The 18,705-nt window shown below is 49.3% G+C and overlaps 1 protein-coding gene across 2 annotated transcripts; it reads left to right on the top strand.

The window, feature by feature from the left end:
* The first annotated feature begins 93 nt into the window (after positions 1 to 93).
* VPS52 (VPS52 subunit of GARP complex) lies at positions 94 to 15,472 on the top strand. 2 transcript variants are annotated; one of them, XM_055406145.2, is made up of 20 exons: positions 94 to 383; positions 1,130 to 1,214; positions 1,367 to 1,419; positions 1,598 to 1,673; positions 1,864 to 1,931; positions 2,215 to 2,390; positions 2,993 to 3,143; positions 3,450 to 3,550; positions 3,624 to 3,756; positions 3,883 to 3,940; positions 4,302 to 4,435; positions 4,865 to 5,020; positions 5,503 to 5,621; positions 5,884 to 6,007; positions 6,285 to 6,380; positions 6,477 to 6,584; positions 6,795 to 6,860; positions 14,255 to 14,366; positions 14,584 to 14,702; positions 14,900 to 15,472. In XM_055406145.2, exons 1-20 carry the CDS (start codon positions 294 to 296, stop codon positions 15,044 to 15,046), a joined length of 2,172 nt encoding a protein of 723 aa, XP_055262120.1. In that variant the 5' UTR covers positions 94 to 293; the 3' UTR covers positions 15,047 to 15,472. The 2 variants fall into 2 exon arrangements, with proteins under 2 accessions (XP_055262120.1, XP_055262121.1); XM_055406146.2 differs by lacking the exons at positions 94 to 383; positions 1,130 to 1,214 and having other exon boundaries at positions 1,860 to 1,931.
* The last annotated feature ends 3,233 nt before the right edge of the window (positions 15,473 to 18,705 follow it).

The following is an 18,705-nucleotide window of genomic DNA, read 5'->3' as shown; positions in this document are numbered from 1 at the left end:
GGAAACTATGCAAGATTCTGAATCGGGCGCCACGACTTCCGGTTCCTATTTTCTTTACTGTTCGTAAAGGCCTTGTGTGCGCGAGCAACAAAGGTTCCGGGCTGAGATTGTGCCTAAGAATTCCACTTGTCATTTGCACTTGGGTGAAGCGGTTACAGCTGAAAGAGGAAGACTGGAGGCAAACAAATATCTGGGAGCGATTTCGCGCCGTGCAAGACACTCCAGGACCTGTAGTTCCATTCCAGGGAACAGATTCGCCTGACTGACAGCTGCCGGAAGTGAGGCTGTGCGGAATGGCTGCCGCTGCGACCATGGCGGCAGCTGCTCGTGAGCTGGTGTTGCGGGCCGGGGCCTCAGATATGGAGGAGGAGGAGGGCCCGCTGGTGAGAAGCAGGGCTGTTTCTCCTCCAGAGTCTTGTCCAGTCTCCTCACGTCAGGAAGGCCTGGGCTGGGTGTAGGCACAAGGGTGGGAACTCTCAGCTGCCAGTGATGCTTCCCGGCTTGGCTCTCCATACGCCTCCTTGGGATCCGACCTGAAGCTGAGCAGGGGTCAGCATGGCCAAGACTCTGCTCTGGGGCCACAGTTTCAGTTAACTTCCAGATGTTTGGGCAGAATAGAGAACAGTATAAAGTCTAGGAACATGGCTTCTCGAACCAGATTGCTTGGGCTTGAATTCAAGCTCTGCCACTTACACTGTGTGTCTCTTCGGGCAAGTTTAACTTGCCTTTCTGTGCCCTTATTTCCACACCTACAAGGTGAAAAAACTAAGACCTACAATATATGTTGTGGGTTAGGATTGGGTGAATGAATATATGTAAGATGGCACATTTAAGGTAGCAGCAGTCTAGAGATCCTAAATTCACCTGCAAGTTCTGCTCTGCCCTCTGCATCTCCTAATTTTTCTCATTTGGTTACCTTCACCCTTTGTGGGTTGCCTGTCTCCTTGTCCCATTCCTATCTATCAGCCCGAATTAGTAGACTGAGACAATATGGAACTTTTGACATTTTGTGAGCTTGGTATTTACCTGTGATTCCCCAGTGAAAGTCTCTCTTCTCCACTTGAAGGATTGGTGACTATTCCATTATATTTTGTTCTCCTCTCTTTTTCATTATCCTGTTCCTCTCCAGGGGGGTGGTCCAGGTCTTCAGGAGCCATTGCAGATTGGAGAGTTGGACATCACCTCTGATGAATTCATCCTGGATGAAGTGGATGGTAAGTGATGGCAGTGGGTGGAGGGTATGCGTTCCTGTAACCTGAGAGGCTGGGCTCTGCAAGTACTAAGGCGGGGACTGGTGTGTGGATGTTCAGTATGCAGACAGAGCTGTAGAACTAGCTGAACCCTTATGATGAACTTCTATTTGCAGTTCACATTCAGGCGAATCTGGAGGATGAGTTAGTAAAGGAAGCTCTTAAAACGGTGAGGCTTTCCACTATACTAATCTGCCCCTCCATGAACCCTCCCCTTAAAGGAAAGAAGAAAGTCTTTTGTGCTCCTACTATCAGCCTGGTATCTTTTTCTCTAGTCCTTCATTGACTCGGTTCCATTGTCCCTTCCCTGACTTCCTCCTGACCCTGTCGTGTTTCTGTTCTCCCAGGGTGTGGATCTTCGTCACTATTCAAAGCAGGTTGAGCTGGAGCTACAGCAGATTGAGCAGAAATCCATTCGGGATTGTATCCTTCACGAGAGAGGGGTGCTGTTACTAAAATGGATGTTTTGTGGGGGTACGGTGCTGACAGCCCAGTCGGGACTGCCGTCTTCTCTCTGAGGTTTCTGTTGCCTCAGGGAGAAATTGGAGTGGTCCTACAGAGGTCTGAGAGTCTCCATTTCCACAGTGAGGCCCCTTGACTTGTTGTGAGTCAGATATCCAAGAGAGTGAGAACATAGCTTCTCTGCACAATCAGATCACAGCCTGCGATGCTGTCCTTGAGGTTAGTAACCATGCCCTGGGACCCCTCATATCCCTGACCGCAGATCATGGTCTTTAGGATGAGTCTTTGGGCCATCTGCCTCAGGCACGGACAGTTAGAGTCACTTTCAGGACGTTCTCAGCAGGCTTTTTTGTTGTTGCTGCCATGACTAATGTTGTTATTTGCCTTTGGGGTACCTCTTTCCTTATCACCCACTGCTCATAGTTTGATAGATACTAGAGACTTTACCTAGAAACTTGTCCCCTACCTATGGCTATTCAGCAGCACTTGTGCCTTCTCCCAGCGCATGGAGCAGATGTTGGGAGCTTTTCAGAGTGATCTCAGCTCCATCAGCTCTGAGATCCGGACGCTGCAGGAACAGTCAGGAGCCATGAACATCCGGCTGCGGAACCGCCAGGCTGTCCGGGGGAAGCTCGGGGAGCTTGTTGATGGCCTCGTGGTGCCCTCTGCTCTGGTCACGTGAGTCACTAGTTTGAAGGGTCCTGATGTCATAGCTAGCTCATTGGAAAAGATCCTGCTGTTGGGAGAGATTGAAGGCAGAAGACAGAGGATGAGATGGTTGGATGGAATCACAGAATCAATGGATATGAACTTGGGCAAACTCCAGGAGATAGTGAGGGACAGGGAGGCCTGGCATGGTGCAGTCCGTGGGGTTGCAAAGAGTTGGACACGACCGAGTGACTGAATAACAAAGGACAACAACATCTCAGAAAGTAGATGGGCTGGCGTGACCTACCCTACTTAACCACGTGGGTCTCCTGGCTCCAGGTTATCACACACTTTCCAGAAAATGATGAGTGGTTGACAGCTCTTTTTTACCCTGACTCAGGCTTTAAGGAATAGGAATCATCTGGGCTTGGGCATAGAGAAGGGGTTTAAGGCTGATGTGGGTGATGGAGGTATGTGTGTCCAGAAACAGAAAACTTTGTGCATGTGTTCTGACCCTATGATGCAGTGTACAAAGGGAGAGGAGACAGAAGCTGGATGCCAGGGGTATGGTTTAGAGTCTCCAGGTGTCTGGGTCTTCCTCCTCACCCATCCCACCCCTCCCTGCTCCCCAGGGCAATTTTGGAGGCACCAGTCACAGAGCCCCGGTTCTTGGAGCAGCTGCAGGAGCTGGATGCTAAGGCAGCTGCAGTCCGAGAACAGGAGGCTAGAGGCACAGCGGCCTGTGCAGATGTCCGGGGCGTGCTCGACCGCCTTCGAGTCAAGGTGGGAAGTGGGGGTAGACACCCTAGAAACGACTCAAAGCAGCCTCCCTTACACCTCCACCCTGGATTGCCCTGGCAAAGCTCACTGTAGCCCACCCCCAAGAACTTCTCCTTGCTTTTATGTGGCAGGGCTCATCCTCACATTTCTGGGTTCCTCTGAAAGTCTTCAGTTCAGTTCAGTTCAATGTCAAAGAGGTGTTCTCTACTCTTGTTCCTCCAGTAGTCAACGTTTTTTCCTTCCCTTGGTGCTTCCCAGGCAGTGAGAAGGCTACAGCTTCATGCCCTGTGTTTGGTCCCCCACATCTAGGCCGTGACGAAGATCCGAGAGTTCATCCTTCAGAAGATTTATTCCTTCAGAAAGCCAATGACCAACTATCAGATCCCACAGACAGCCCTGCTGAAATACAGGTCGCCACCTAGGGAAAGGGTGGGTGTCCCTGTGGGACTGGCTGGGAGACTGACTGGTTCCTGGCTCCTCCAGGTTCTTCTATCAGTTCCTGCTGGGCAACGAACGCGCCACTGCAAAGGAAATCAGGGACGAGTACGTGGAGACGCTGAGCAAGATATACCTGTCTTACTACCGCTCATACCTGGGGCGGCTCATGAAGGTGCAGGTGAGCCCTTGGGAGGAGAGGTGCTCTGGGCGCCTGAGCTGGGAGCAGGGACTGTATCAATAGACGTCTTTTTTTTTGTTGTACATTGGGAAGCAATGTTCCAGTTTTCTGTCTTCTCTTTTCCAGTATGAGGAAGTTGCTGAGAAGGATGACCTAATGGGCGTGGAAGATACAGCCAAGAAAGATATCCTGGAGCTGAGGGATGCTCATGCTGGGCCTGGAGAGGGAAGGGCTTCTGGCTCCAGCCTCCAAGGCTCTGCTGCTTACCTTTTTCTGTGGGACCAAAACTTTGCAAATGAGATCAAGGCAGGAGCCTCTCTCCCCAGAAAAATGCACAGATCATCCTGACATTGAGTTTTACATATGATGTCAGGAAGCGTAGAGGCTCCCTGGAGCCCATGCACAGATGTCAGGTGAAGTGGAGCCTCAAGACTGGGGAGGAGGGATCCTGAGGCCGTTTCTGGCTGCTGAGGGCCCCTGGAGGTCCTAGGTCTTTGATTTTCCATCACAGTTGTGATCTGTTTCCCTTGACTCTGGCCCTTCACGATTCTTCTCAAAGCCATCGCTCCGCAGCAGGAACACCATCTTCACCCTGGGGACCCGGGGCTCTGTCATCTCCCCTGCTGAACTGGAAGCCCCCATCCTTGTGCCCCACACTGCCCAGCGGGGGGAACAGAGGGTAGGAGGGAGAGCCAGCCTCAGGCTCGGGGTGGAGCTCTGAGCACAGAGCTCAGGGCAGAGCTTCCCGGCTGCAGGCCCCGGGGGAGTCCCCATCTCCAGTTGCCCCCACACTCTGCGATGAGAAGAGGGTTGGACCATTGACTCAGGGTGTTACAGAGGGTGGTAGGTCATTAGGCGGGTGTGGTGGTAAATGCAGGAGCAGCAACAGCAGGTGGGGGTGGGCTCTTTCCGTGTAGCCCTCCCACCCGACCCCACCCCTGCTCTTCAGTACCTGTTCAGGAAGCCCTTTTGCAGCCTGAACGAGGGTTAGATGGGGAGGGTCTTCTGAGCTACCAGTTCCCAGCTGAGCTGATGTTCCAGCCATGTCCACGGAGAGCCAGGACTGGGGTCCACCCATCTGTGTCTCTTCCTACCTCTCCCATCCTAGTATCCTTTCGAGGCCCTCTTCCGCAGCCAGCACTACGCCCTCCTTGACAACTCCTGCCGTGAATACCTCTTCATCTGTGAGTTCTTCGTGGTGTCTGGCCCGGCTGCCCACGACCTGTTCCACGCTGTCATGGGCCGCACTCTCAGCATGACCCAGGTGAGTGCCCTTGCTCCTGGGCGCCTCGGCCCTGTTCCCGGTCCTCATCAGCCCTGCAGTGAGGTATTATGGCCCTGGGGCACTGAAGGCAGGATCCCCTCGTTTTAGAATGCATGAGCCTCATTCTCACTGAGTGACTCCCCACAAAACCATCAAAGCTTGGGGGGGTGGTCCCTGAGGCCCCCCTCCTTCTGATTCACACCCAGGCGATAGCACCCAAACACTTAGGGGCCCCTGGACCTTGGTTCCCGGCCCTGACTTCTGCTGTGATGGGCTTGTAATCATAGATTAGGTGAGCAAGGCCGCAGGACCACGTGAGTGGTTGGTGGGCAGGAAAGGAGGAGCATTTTCCATTTAGATCTCTCCCTGTACCCTCAAGTATCACGTCCCCAAAGGAGCACTGCATCTGTCCATGGTCACTGGGAATGACAAAGGAAGAGACGCTTCCAATCCTTTGCCTGATTCTAAATCCTAAACCACAGAAACATCTGGAGTCTTACCTCGTTGACTGTTACGATGCCATTGCTGTTTTCCTCTGCATCCACATTGTCCTCCGGTTCCGCAACATCACAGCCAAGAGGGACGTTCCTGCCCTGGACAGGTCGCTGAATTCTGGTCCTTGATGCCCCACTGGTCTTGAAGTCTTGGTCTTGCACAAGCCTGCCTGGACCCGTGGGCTCCCCCGATGTGAACTGTTGACCCTGGTCCCATTTGTCTGCCTGGAGGCAGTGTTGCTGCTTCCAGACTCACCTCTCACACCCACTCCTGCCTCCACTGGTGGTCACCCCTCAATCAGGTTTCAGCCTCCCCTAGCCTACCCATGACATTCTTTGCCAGATCTCTGATTCTGATCAAGCCCACAGGTACTGGGAGCAGGTGCTTGCCTTGCTGTGGCCACGGTTTGAACTGATCCTGGAGATGAATGTCCAGAGTGTCCGCAGCACTGACCCTCAGCGCCTCGGGGGGCTGGACACTCGGCCTCACTATGTGAGTGTGGGCAGGGGTGACGGGGGCTGCTGAAAGGCAGGGCTGGAAGCCCCATTTCGCAGACACTCGGCCTCGGGGCTGTGTCTCTGGGCCTGGCTGGACGTGTAGCCACAATATGGGGGGGCGCCCTGGGAGTGTGGGCTGGGCACTGTGGCGGGAGGGTCTGGAGGTGGGGATCGCCCAGAGGCTGGTTGGCCAGCTTCGAGGGAGTCAGGGGAGTTTTGTGGGTTGAGACGGGGGGTTGGCGTGAGTTTTCATCCCGCCTTCTTACTCCCAGATCACACGCCGATATGCAGAATTCTCCTCGGCTCTTGTCAGCATCAATCAGACGATTCCCAACGAACGGACCATGCAGCTGCTGGGTCAGCTCCAGGTGTGGGGGCACGGGAGGGGTCCCCTGCCCCCAGGGCTGAAGTGTGGGAGGGCCTTGCCTGCTCCTGTCACCCGCTTCCTTCGGTCTTTTTTTCAGGTGGAGGTGGAGAATTTTGTCCTCCGGGTGGCAGCTGAGTTCTCCTCAAGGAAGGAGCAGCTTGTGTTTCTGATCAACAACTACGACATGATGCTGGGTGTGCTGATGGTACCAGAAGCCCCTTCCCCCGTCGCCCTCCCCCGAGACCTCAGGTTCCCGCTCTGCCCCCTTCCTCCACGAGTGCTGAGATCATGTTGGCCTTGTCATGCGCTTTCTTCTTGGAGTCTGGCTCCGTGCAGTGAATGTGGAAGGACGGGGATATGCCGACGTGAAGGGCAGCTTCTCCCCAAACTTGAGATTCCCCTCTGTCTTCCTCAGGAGCGGGCGGCGGATGACAGCAAAGAGGTTGAAAGTTTCCAGCAGCTGCTCAATGCGCGGACGCAGGTAGGGGTGTGGGGAGAGGGCAGGGACAGTCCTGTGCTGTGTTTTGTTGGTGACTTTGGCTGCACTGGCTTTCTGTCGCGGTGCTCCGGCTTCTGTTGTTGCCGCACACGGGCCCTAGAGCACAGGGCTGGTACTTGCGGCTCAAGGGCTTAGTTCCCCAGCCAGGAGTTGAACCCACGTCCCCTGCAATGGAAGGCGGATTCTTAACCACTAGACCACCAGGGAAGTCACGTGTGTGCTGTCTAGTTCAGTGTGTGTGTGTGTGCGTGCACGCGCGCTTGCGGTGGCAGCGGACTCCAGGTACACGGAACTGTTACACAACTCTTGATTCACAACATGCTGTCATTATTGGTCTGTTTTCTTATAACGATACAGACATCCACAAAGCTACCACACACCTTGGCAATAACTAACAGCAAAGTCTGAATTCTTCCTCAGCCACTCTCTCACACAGAGGCGCTTCTTGGCCTAAATGTTGTGTTTATCATGCCCTGGCTAGAGGGAATTCCCTGGCAGCCCAGTGGTTGGGACTCTTGGCTCCCACTGCAGGGGATATGGGAAACGAAGATCCTGCATGCTGTGCAGCACACAACCAAAAAAGAAAGGGGAAAAAAAAACCAAATTGTACGCCAGAACAGTACCTATTCAGTTTTGGTTTTGAGTGCCGTAGTAACAGAATCGCAGGATTGTTTCACGCATAGTTCTTTTCATATTGTCCTGTTATGACATGAGGCTGTAGCTCATTCTTTTTAAAGTCAGTTTAGTTAGGTATATTAATTTTTGGCTGTGCTGGTCTTCCTTGCTGTGTGTGGGCTTTTTCTAGTTGAGGCAAATGGGGCTTCTCCTTGTCGAGCACAGGCTCTAGGGCGAGTGCGCTCAGCAGTTACCGCTCTCCGGCTTAGTTGCCCCGCGATACGTGGGATCTTCCGGGACCAGGGATCTACATTTATTTAGGAGTAATTACTAAGAATAATACTTGAAATTACTAGAAATAATGACCTCATTTTTTTTTTCCTAATTGTTTGTGCTTTATTCTTTTAGAATTTGTCCTTTAAATAAACTGTTAAATATTATCTTTTCAAAAGGAAATTTACTTGTTTGAACTGGTATATAAAGTGCTACTGATTTCTGTATATGGATTCTATAGCCAGCCACTTCCTAAATTATTTCTAATACCTCTGGAAATGTGTGTTCCTATGCAGGCATTCCTCGTCTCTGAATTGTGACAGTTTCCGTTCTTCCTGTTTCATTCCCGTGTCTTTATTCTTTTACTCCACGGGCTCGTACTTCGTTTAAAGTTGAATGGTTGAATGGCAGGGTGATAGTAAGAGCCCTTACCTTTTCTTATTTTTAAAAAATATTTATTTGTTTATTTGGCTGTGCCGTGTCTTAGTTGTGGCATGCGGGATTATTTTTTTCTTTTTAGTTGTGGCATGTGGGATCTAGTTCTTTGACCAAGGTTGGAACCCAGGGCCCCTGCCTTAGCCACTGGACCACCACGGAAGTCCCTTCCTGACTTTAAAACAAATGTTTTCATCATTTCTCCGTTAAGAGTACTGTTACTGTAGGGTTGTTTTTTTTTTTTTTAATAGATATCCTTTATCAGGTAAAGAAAATTTCTTTCAATCTCTAGTATTCCAGGAGTTACTATTGTTTTTTAAATCATGAATGGGTATTGAATTTTTAATCAGGAATGTGTGCTTTTTCTGCAGTTGTTGAGCTAATCATATATTTAACTTTAAAAAATTAGGACTTTGGGATTAACAGATACACAGAACGATATATAAAATAGATAATAAGGATCTACTGTACAGTACAGAGAAATATATTCACTGTCTCGTAATAACCTGTAAAGGGCAAGAATCTGTAGAAGAATACGTATATATAGACATGTAGATTCACTCAACATACATGTGCTCACAACATTGTAAATCAACAATACTTCAAGTCTTAAAACAATCTATCATGTGGTATATTACATTTGTAAATTTTGGAATGTTAGGCCATTCTGGATTTGGTCTGATTCATATAGACTTTTTGCTTCTCTGTGCAGAAATGAGATAGGCCTACGATATTCTTTTCTTGTCCTGCCCTTATGTGGTTTGGTACCAAAGTCATACTGGATTTGTAGAGGCAGGTGGGAAGAAAGGACTTTTTCACTCTTTTTATTTTTAAAGATTTTGAGATTGAAATGATCTCTTCCTTTAAAGTATCTTAGAACTTGCCAGCACAAACATCTAGGAAGATTTAAAACTATGAAATTCCGTCTAAATACTGCTTTTATTGAGTTCTGTGGGTTTGAAAATGTAGCATTTTTCTTATTCAGTTCAAAGAACTTTTATATTTATTTCAATTATTCTTTAATCCATGAGATTTTTTAGATGTGTTTTAAAATTTCCAAAAGTCTTTTTGTTATTAATGTTGCATTGTGAATGAAGAATGTGGCATTTTGGTATTGAAAATTTGAAATCTTTTTAGATTTGCTTTGGCCTAGGACATGATCAGCTTTTGAAAATGATCCATATGCGTTTGAGAAGATTGTGTGTTCTTGGATTGTCAGGTGTGGAAATCAAGCTCTTTAATTGTTATTTACGTCAGCTATATCTTTACTGATTTTTTTTTGTCAGTAGTTGAGAGAGATGTTTTGAAATTCATAAGTTTATCACTTTTTCACTGCGGTTTTATCAGATTTTGTTTTATATGGTTTCAGCTTATTTCATCTAAATTCTCAAAAGTTTAGAATCATATGATCTTACTTGTGACTTGAAGCATTTGTCACTATATAATGACCCATTTTAGCCCTAATAATTTTCTCTTAAAGCGTATTGTATTTTATATTAACATAGCTCTTCCAGCTTTAGTTAATATTTGCTTTTTAATTTATTTCCACTTTTTAAAAAATTTCCACTTATTTACTTTCTTTTTACTTTCCTTTTCATATTTTTACATTGTAAGTCTTTTAAAAATAGCAATAGCTGGAATTTAAAAAATCCAATTGAATTATCTCTGCCCTTTAATTTGTCTTTTTTTTTTCATTTATGTTTATTGTGATTAATGTGACATTTCTACTTTTTTCATCCATCTTTAGTTTTCTTTTCGTCTTGTGTCTTTTTTTCTTCTTGCCTTTGTTTTTCTTACAGCTTTTTGTCCATCTCTAATTGTTCGGATTTTGTACTCCATTCTTTTAGAATTTGTCCTTTAAATTTTACCTCATATATTTAGCTTAACACCTAAACTTAATATTTAACCCGTCTCAAGTAATACATGGACTTTTAAACATTTTAAGTGTTTTAATGCTTCAATCACCCCTCCCCTTCTGTTTCCCCTGCTAATTACTGACCAGTATTTTTTTCTGTCCTACTTTTGTTTTTTAAATGCCTTTATGTTATTTACTTTACTTTTCTCTTGACTGAACCATGCGGCTTGTGGGATCTTAGTTTCCCCACCAGGGATTGAACGCACATCCTGTGCAGTGAAAGCACAGAATCCTAACCACTGGATAGCCAGGGAAGTCCCTATATTCCTTTTAAATGTGAAACATTGTCTGTATTCCCTGTGCTGTATCATATCTCCTTGTAGCTTATTTATTTTGTACATAATAGTTTGCACCTCTTCATCCCCTATCCGTGTCTTGCCCCTTCTCCCGCAGCCAGTATTTTTTTAAACATTGCTTTCCTCCTATCTTTCTTTCCTGGGATCTGGTCAGTTAGAGGTTAAACTTTCCCATTCTGTTCTGTTTCATAAAATAAGTGTTTTAGTTAGATGAGAAAGGAACCTGTTGTCCTCACCTGCACAGTTAGGTGACCAGAGGTAATGTCAGCTCTGCCTTCAGAATCGCAGTTCTCTAGACCCTCTGACTCCACAGAGATGTGCTCAGTGAGGACTCTGCTGAGAGCCCTGAGGCCCTGTGGGATCTCCCAGGGTGGGGATGGTCCCTGTGCCTTCGGGTGGATGGCTGATCAGTACTGTGTGGGAGAGATTACGAGCCAAGGCCCAGCATGCTCTTTCCTTTGGGCCACTCCTCTGCGGTCAGAGCACTCTCTCCTGACAGTCCAGACGTGAGGACTCTGTGCTACTGCAGAGGCCACAGGTTCGATCCCTGCTGGGAAAACAGATCCCACAAGCTGGGCTCCACGGTCAAAACAAACAAACAAAAACCCACTCTCTTTGGCTGGATAGAGAGCCTAAAGAAAGTCCATCCAAGTCTAGACCACTTTTGTCCCATAGAAATATAGTACATGCCTCAAATTTTCTAGTGTCTAAATTTTATAGACAAAAAAGAAACAGGTGAAACGAATTAAATATGTTTTACTGAAAACACTGTGTCCAAGATACTATCATTTCAACATTATTTATCCACAAATAAATGAGTAATGATTCATCTGAAAAGTTTTCCTGTGTGAAGTCTCTTAGCCTGGTGTGTATGTTCACAGCCCATTTCAGTTTCAACTAGCCTTGTTTCAAGTGATCAGCTGTTCCATGTGATTCATGGTGACTGTGTTAGGACAGGTCATCTCTGTTAGTTGAACTTAGCTCTGCATCCACCCGCTTTGCCCCCCACTGTTTAAGAGTATTGTGGGTTTATTGCATTTAGGCAACTATGATAGGTTGAATTTGTTACTTGATCTCTGTCCCAAATCACATCACAAATAAAGATTCCTTAATTATGGAAAGATGTGTTCTTGGGAATGTCTTCCTCATCTCGCGTTAGTTATCTCACAGCCTCCAGTGGATATAAGTGGATGTTTTGTGGGAAGAATGGAAAAGATTTTATTTTTGTTTATTATTGATTTATCTGAAGAAGAAAATGGCAACCCACTCCAATATTCTTGCCTGGAAAATTCCATGGCAGGCTGCAGGCCACAGAGTTGCAAAGAGTCAGCCGCGACTAAGCAACGGAGCACATTATTGCTATATAGTTGATTTACAATGTTGTGTTAATTTCTGCTGTACAGCAGAGTGACTCATCATACACACATGTACATTCTAATATTCCTTTCCGTTATGGTTTATGCCAGGACATTGGATAGAGCCCCCTGTGATATGCAGTAGGACCTTGTTTGTCCATCCTATGTAATAGTTTGCGTCTCCTAACCCCAAACTCCCAATCCATCCCTCCTCCGTCTCCCTCCCCCTTGGCAACCACAAGTCTGTTCTCTATCTCTGTGAGTCTGTTCCTGTTTGTAGATAGATTCATTTGTGCCATATTTTAGATTCCACGAAAGATTTTACTTTTAAATATAAGTAGTTTATTTTTAAGTGAAATAAAAGTTCTGCTTTCACCTTACCAGATCTTACTATTTGGGTAGGGTTTTTTTTCCTTCTTTTTTTTTTTTCCTACTTTAATTCCATGCTTCCATTAAAAAAAAAATATTTATTTGGCTGTATCAGGTCTTAGTTGCTTCCCACGGGATCTTCTGTTGCTGCGCACAGGCTCGTTGTGGTGCGTGGGCTTTGGAGTGAGAGGGCTCAGTTGTTGCTTCCTCTGCAGCATGTGGGATCTTAGTTCCCCAACCAGGGCTCAAACCTGTGTCCCCTGCATTGCAAGGTGGATTCTTAACCCCTGGATTACCAGGGAAGCCCCTCGCTTGCACTCTTTCTTGTTTCTTTGCCATTTCATTGTAACTCTGTGTTTTGGGAAATCTCAGATGTGTGTGCTATGCAGAGGATAGCATGGTGAGCCCCCAGGGGCCATCCCAGACCTTCAGCCAATAACCGGACAGCTGTTTCACCTGTATCAAAACCTGTGTTCATCCTCCCATCTGTCCCCCAACCCTCAGTGACTTTGCATTAAATTCTGTACATCACTATCACTGCATCTGTGTCAGGATATGTTTTTTAAAACCACAATACAATACTTTATCACACTTTAAAAAAAAGATAGGACTTGGGGCTTTCACTTCATGTGGCCTGGAAAAAAAAAAGGAATCACTCTCAAAGTAGCAAGTATTCAGGTATCCGCACTTATAAACAATGGTTCAAGTCAGGATCCATACACAGTCCATTCATGCCTCTCTCTCTTTTTTAGTTTATTCGGCTGTGCCGGGTCTTAGCTGTGGCATGTGGGATCTAGTTCCCTGACCAGGGATCCAACCTGGGCCCCCTGCATTGGGAGTGTGGAGTCTTAACCACTGGACCACCAGGGAAATCCCCGTATGTCTCTTTTTAGTCTGTAGATTTCCCTTCTGTCTCCTCCATGCAATTTATTTCTGGAAGAAACTGAGTCATTTGTCATGTAGAATGACGTACAGTCAGGATTATGCTGCTGCCTTGCATAGCATGCCTAAGCTGCTTCTCTTTTCCCGTAAATGTGTGATTCGATGGAAAGGCCTGATCAGATTCCAGTTAGATTTTTTACAAGGCTGTTTGAGAGGGCGTGGCGCGTGCTTCTCTCGGGCGCTGAATGTCTTCTGGGCTCTCTCTTGGCCGGTGGCCCCCGGTGGCCCCCGGTGGCCTCGCCTGGACCATGGATCCCCGTGTCTCGCGATGTCTCAGAAATTTCCATCTCCTTATCTGTGCTGCATGTTGACTCATTTCTTCAATTATAAATTCCAATTTGCTCAGTCATGTTTCCATGTACATCCAATCTGCTGTTTAGCCCACTGACATTTTTAAAATTTAAAAATAGAAAATGTTTTTTCTAAATCATTTCTTTAAATCCCATTTTGTTTCAAGTCTTATCTGTTTCTGATCTTGGTAATAGATCATGTTTGTGTCTGTGTCTTTAACTTCTTTGAACATTTCATACAGAATGTACAACTGCTCTGTATGTGACAGTTTTAATACTGGCAGCCTTCAGAGGTCTAAGTCCACTGCTTACTGTCTACTCTGACTTGTGGTAGCTTGCTTGCTTCTGTGACTGGGTATCTTTGGGCTCTTTTCTTGGTCTCAATTAGGGGCAGTCATTGGGGCCTAAATGGGGATCAGGGAGATTTCAGAGAAGACTTGCCTCTGCTTTTGCAACAGCTGAAAGCTGCCATCCACCTGGGTCTACACTGGCCCCTCTGAGAGGCTCTCACGAGCCCAGGCTCAGCATCTGCACTCAAGGCCACATCAGCTCAGCCTCCTGATAGCAGAGCTGCCGTGACCATTTACTTTCCTGTAGCCCTGCTGCTCCCAGGCGCTCAGGGCCCACTTCTCTGGTTCTGAGCTCCCAGCTCAATTTATTAAAATTTAACTAAAAAAGGTTTTATGGTTTATTTATTTATTTTGAGAAGGTAGGAGATTTCCCCTACCTCTTGTGAGACCAACAGTGTCTTAAAGTATATGACTTTTCCAGAGGTTCGTTGTTGTTATGGGAGTGTTGTAAGAACCGCGTTGGTCATGATGCCAGAATTGGGAAAAATCTGCCCACCCCAAGAAACTCAACTCTTTATGTGTGTGCGTTCCTACAGGAATTCATTGAAGAGTTGCTGTCTCCCCCCTTTGGGGGCCTGGTGGCATTTGTAAAGGAAGCTGAAGCTTTGATTGAGCGTGGACAAGCGGAACGACTTCGAGGGGAAGAAGGTCTGAGGACGGGGTGGTTGTAGTGGGGTCAGGGGAAAGGTGAATGGAAAAGAAAACTTCAGGGATGCAGATTACACGGGGAGGGTGTCAGGCACGAGCGAAGGGGTCAGGAGAACAGCAGAACAGAGGGGTTGCAGGGTGAGGACGGCCGCACCTTGGGGAGCACATAGCGGGAGCAGACATCACTTAGCCGTGATCCTTTTCCTCCTCCTCTCAGCCCGGGTTACTCAGCTGATCCGTGGCTTCGGCAGTTCCTGGAAATCGTCGGTGGAGTCTCTGAGTCAGGATGTGATGCGGAGCTTCACCAACTTCAGAAACGGAACCAGCATCATCCAGGTAACCTGCGACTCCCAGCCCCACTCCCACCCCTCCCCATCACTGGTTTGCCCTCCTCTTTCCTCGGACTCATACAAGTGACCCCTGATCTTCAACTGCCAGCTGTACCCAAAGTTCTGGCTGAGCCCTAAGCTGACGGCTGTCATCATCCTTAGCATCACCCTGCATCTCATCCCTCCATGACTTTCTCTGAGCAGGGAGCTCTGACCCAGCTGATCCAGCTCTATCATCGCTTCCACCGGGTGCTGTCTCAGCCGCAGCTGCGGGCCCTCCCTGCCCGGGCCGAGCTCATCAACATCCACCACCTCATGGTGGAACTCAAGAAGCACAAGCCCAACTTCTGATGCGCCGAGCCCTGGGGGCCGCCAGCCCTCTCCACGGACTTCTGTGCCCCATCCCATCCCCTTTCCCCTGGGGCTCCCTGCCAGTTCCCCCCTTGCCTCCTAGGTTCTCACATGCCTCACTCTGCCTTCAATCCCAGGACCTCGCTTCATCAGGATGATCTGGATCCCCTTGGCTTTGGGAATCTTGTGTCTTCAAGTTTCCCAGGACCACTTCCTCTTGGGCTTCCAAAATAACCTCAGTAATCTTTCCAGTTTTGTCATTCCTCTCTTTACTCCCACTGCCCCACCCCCAAGGCTTTTTTCTTCTCGCAGTAAAACATTCTGGTTCACTCAGCTCTTGTCAGCATGTCATGAGGTGTGAAGCCTCGACTCTTGGAATTGGTGTGGCAGGGGAAGACTGTCTCATAATGGTTGGCTTTTTTTTTTCTTCCACTCAAAGTGATTTATTTTCTGTAGCTTTTTGACCTAAGATCTCAGCAACTTGAACACTAATCAGTCCCCTCCTGGCTTGAGAGTTACATCAAGGTCAGTCTGCAGAAACAATAAATACTTAATATGATATAACACTCTTTTCCTATTTCTTTTCTCTTTCCTCCTGGGGCCTTCAAGTAGCCCTATCTCTGCTCCAGGATCACCTTTGCTCTCTGACTGCCTCCTGGGCCTGCATTCCTTTCTGGTGGGTGTCCAGAAACTTGGGGCACGCAGTTACCTCTAACCTCCAGCTCCTTCAGGCCAAAGTGGCTGCGTTGGTTTTAGGGCAACCAACTTCAGGAGGGCAACCAACTTTAGGAACTGCTTCAGGAGTAACCAAACTGGCGGAGAAAGTGGCCCTGGAGAAAATGGCAGATGCCGGCCGTCTTGGCTCCCCTAAGGCAGACACCAGCTCTCCTTGCCTCTGGCCTCCCCAGGTTGACGCTGGGATTGCCTTCTCTCCTTGAGGGTCAGCCCCCTAGCTCCTTCGGTGTGACCGTCACAGCCCTTGTTAGGGGGCTGCGGTTCCCACTGCACTGGGCCGTGAGCAGGTCAGGTCTGCTGTGTGGCCATCTCATCCCGTCCTGTGTCTCGGCCCCTTCCTGCTGCCGCGGCCAGTACGTTCCCATTTGAACTCAGACTCTAGACGGAGGAGACATAGGGGCCCCTGTAAATGCGAAGGGGGAGGGCCAGTGCCATCAGGGGGAAATGGTAACTGGGGGACGTCCCCCCAGCCCCCGACCTACTCATTCCCCGGAGTGGCCACTTGGGCCCTCTGGATGCTGGCCCAGCCCGCCCACGGAGGCGGGGAGAATCAGGGTGCGAAGCGGCGCCCCGCACTCCCCGAGCGCCGGGGCTGGGGGCGAGGCCCGCGCTTCGCGGGGTTAGGGCCGGAGAGCGCGGCGGATGGGCGGCCGCGCCAGCCGCCTCTCCCGCTGGCGCCTTTTGGGGTGCCGCCCCTGCTCTGACAGCGGCTCGCGGACCAGCCTGGGACCCGCACCTCGGAGCTTCCGCCTCGGATGGTCTGAGGGATGGCGGGGGTGCAGGGAAGGGGCCTGAATGACCGCACCCCGCGTCCCCGGCACCCTCGCGGCTTTGCCCGCCCTGACTCCCCCGCAGGCCTTCCCTGAGGCCCGCCCCGCGCTGGGCGGTGCCGCTCCGACGGGGACACCCCGAGCTCGCTCCTGGGCGCCCGCGGCCTGGGAACCTTCCAACCCCCACCTTCCTTTCCTGTTCCTCGCCCCCCACCACTCCACCGGGACCCAGATGTCCGCACGCTGACCTGATCCCTGCCCCAGCTCGAGGAGGACGAGAAGGGCCCAGGCTTTGGGACTAGGGAACCGCAGGTTGCTTTGACAGAGCAGTTTCCCAGAGAAGGGGGTCGGGGTGCGGGGCGGCTCTGGATAGCCCAAGGGAGACTGCCGACACAGGCGTCTTCGTCGAAGTCCAGCTACGGCGCCAGCGGGAGAAGGGCCGTGCACGCTGGTACCTCGGTTTTCGAAGTTCTGAATTTCCCTTGTCCTGTCCATCCCCTAACCCAAATACACACGCTGGACAGAGAAGCATGTTTTTCTGCAGGCCTCCCCGAGGGGCATTGCTGGAATCTGAGAGGGCTTACATACCGGGGCCGAGAAGCATTACGGTTATATTGGCGCACACAGTTTCCCGGGTCGTCGAACCCACCCTGGAATCTGCAGCCGCCCTCCGAGCCAGCCGGCGGTGTCAGGACCGCAAGAAGAACAAGAGGGGAACCGGAGCCGCGGTGCCCACGTCGACCTCCAGGGGGCAGCATCGACCAGGGACGAGCTCGGCCGCTCCGCCCGTCGGCGGTCTGGGTGGCTGAGTCCGCTCTGGGAGGCAGTCAGGCCTCCAGGCTCCCCGGCCACGCTGAAGCAGCGGAGGGGCTTTTCTTTCAGTCCAAAGACGTGCAGTCCCTGTGGCTTAGGTGGGTCCTTGTGATCCCCAGGCTGAAACGCATAACTTCTGGCTAACGCCACCGCTCCTTAAACTCCCTCGCTTTTTCCCTTTTGCTAATAACGGACCCACTGGACTCACAGACCCAGAAGCATCAGGGATCACCACCTCAGACAAGACTGTGTCAATATCCTCCTTCCCTTTGCTCATCTGTAAGACTCACATCTGCATCTGGCACACTGGTCCCTGTCCTTGCCTAGTGTCTATAGGAAGGACTTGGAGACATCCCTTTGGCTTCTAACAGTCCCCCAGTGCTATTAAGGGATCTCTGTCCTTTAAAGAAATATCATTTCCTTCTATTTTTACACCTCTGTGTCCTCAGCTTGTCCTGAGTTGTTTACTGATTTCCTTTTGGCTGCACTGGGTCTCTGTTGCTTCGAGCGGGCTTCTCGATGCAGCTACTTCCCTTGTTGCTGAGCGAGGGCTGGAGGGCGCGGCTCAGTGGTTGTGGCTCATGGACCTAGTTGCCCCTCGGCATGTGGAATCTTCCCAGACCAGAGACCGAACCCATGTGCTCGGCATTGGGAGGTGGAGTCTTAACCCCTGAACCACTAGGGAAGTCCCTGAGTTTTTTTCAACTGGACTCTCTGGGAAACATTCACTCTGTGTTCAACAGCTCTGTCTCTGCACAAAACGGAAGTGCCATCTCAGCATCAATTCCAGAGCTATTGAATGTGGACATGTACCCTGAGGGCGAAAGAAACGAAGCTCCTCCTTTCTTCCCAACCTATTAATATGGACCCAGCCACCTTGCATTTAAGAAAGGTGGCTTTTCTGACTTGAGGAAATCAGGCATGAGGGGGAAGCAGGCAAATTCCCTGGGTTCCAACACAGATTTAGGGTGAAGATCCAAGGAAAGAAGGAGAAAGCAAGATTGAGACAACTTTGAAATCAGCTCTCTCCACCCTGGAGAAAATGGACCCAGCAATTCATGTTGCATTTCAGTTTGCAGGGAGTTTTGGAAACAGTATTCATTAAACCAAGGCATATGTATTTTTAAAACTGGGGAATAGTTGCTTTACAATATTGTGTTGGTTTTTGCTATACAAAGGAGTGAATCAGCCATCTGTGTACATATATCCACTCCCTCCTGAACCTCCCTGCCCACTATCCCACCCCGCCAGGTCATCTCAGGGCACCGAGCTGAGCTCCCTGTGCTATATGGCAGGTCCCCACTCGCTAGCTGTTTTACACATGGCAGTGAACACACATCA

The sequence above is a fragment of the Moschus berezovskii genome, chromosome 23 (genome assembly GCF_049115385.1).
Source record: "Moschus berezovskii isolate FMDL1 chromosome 23, NW_MosBer_1.0, whole genome shotgun sequence".
NCBI classification, from domain to species: Eukaryota; Metazoa; Chordata; class Mammalia; order Artiodactyla; family Moschidae; genus Moschus; species Moschus berezovskii.
Note: the sequence above shows the minus strand (reverse complement) of the source record. Positions and strands in the feature narration are given on the sequence as shown.

Coding starts and splice junctions, on each gene's coding strand:
- VPS52 (XM_055406145.2), top strand. CDS start 294: ATGGCTGCCGCTGCGACCATGGCGGCAGCTGCTCGTGAGCTGGTGTTG. Junction 3,144..3,449: donor TCGACCGCCTTCGAGTCAAG/GTGGGAAGTGGG, acceptor CCCCACATCTAG/GCCGTGACGAAGATCCGAGA. Junction 6,861..14,254: donor TGCTCAATGCGCGGACGCAG/GTAGGGGTGTGG, acceptor GCGTTCCTACAG/GAATTCATTGAAGAGTTGCT.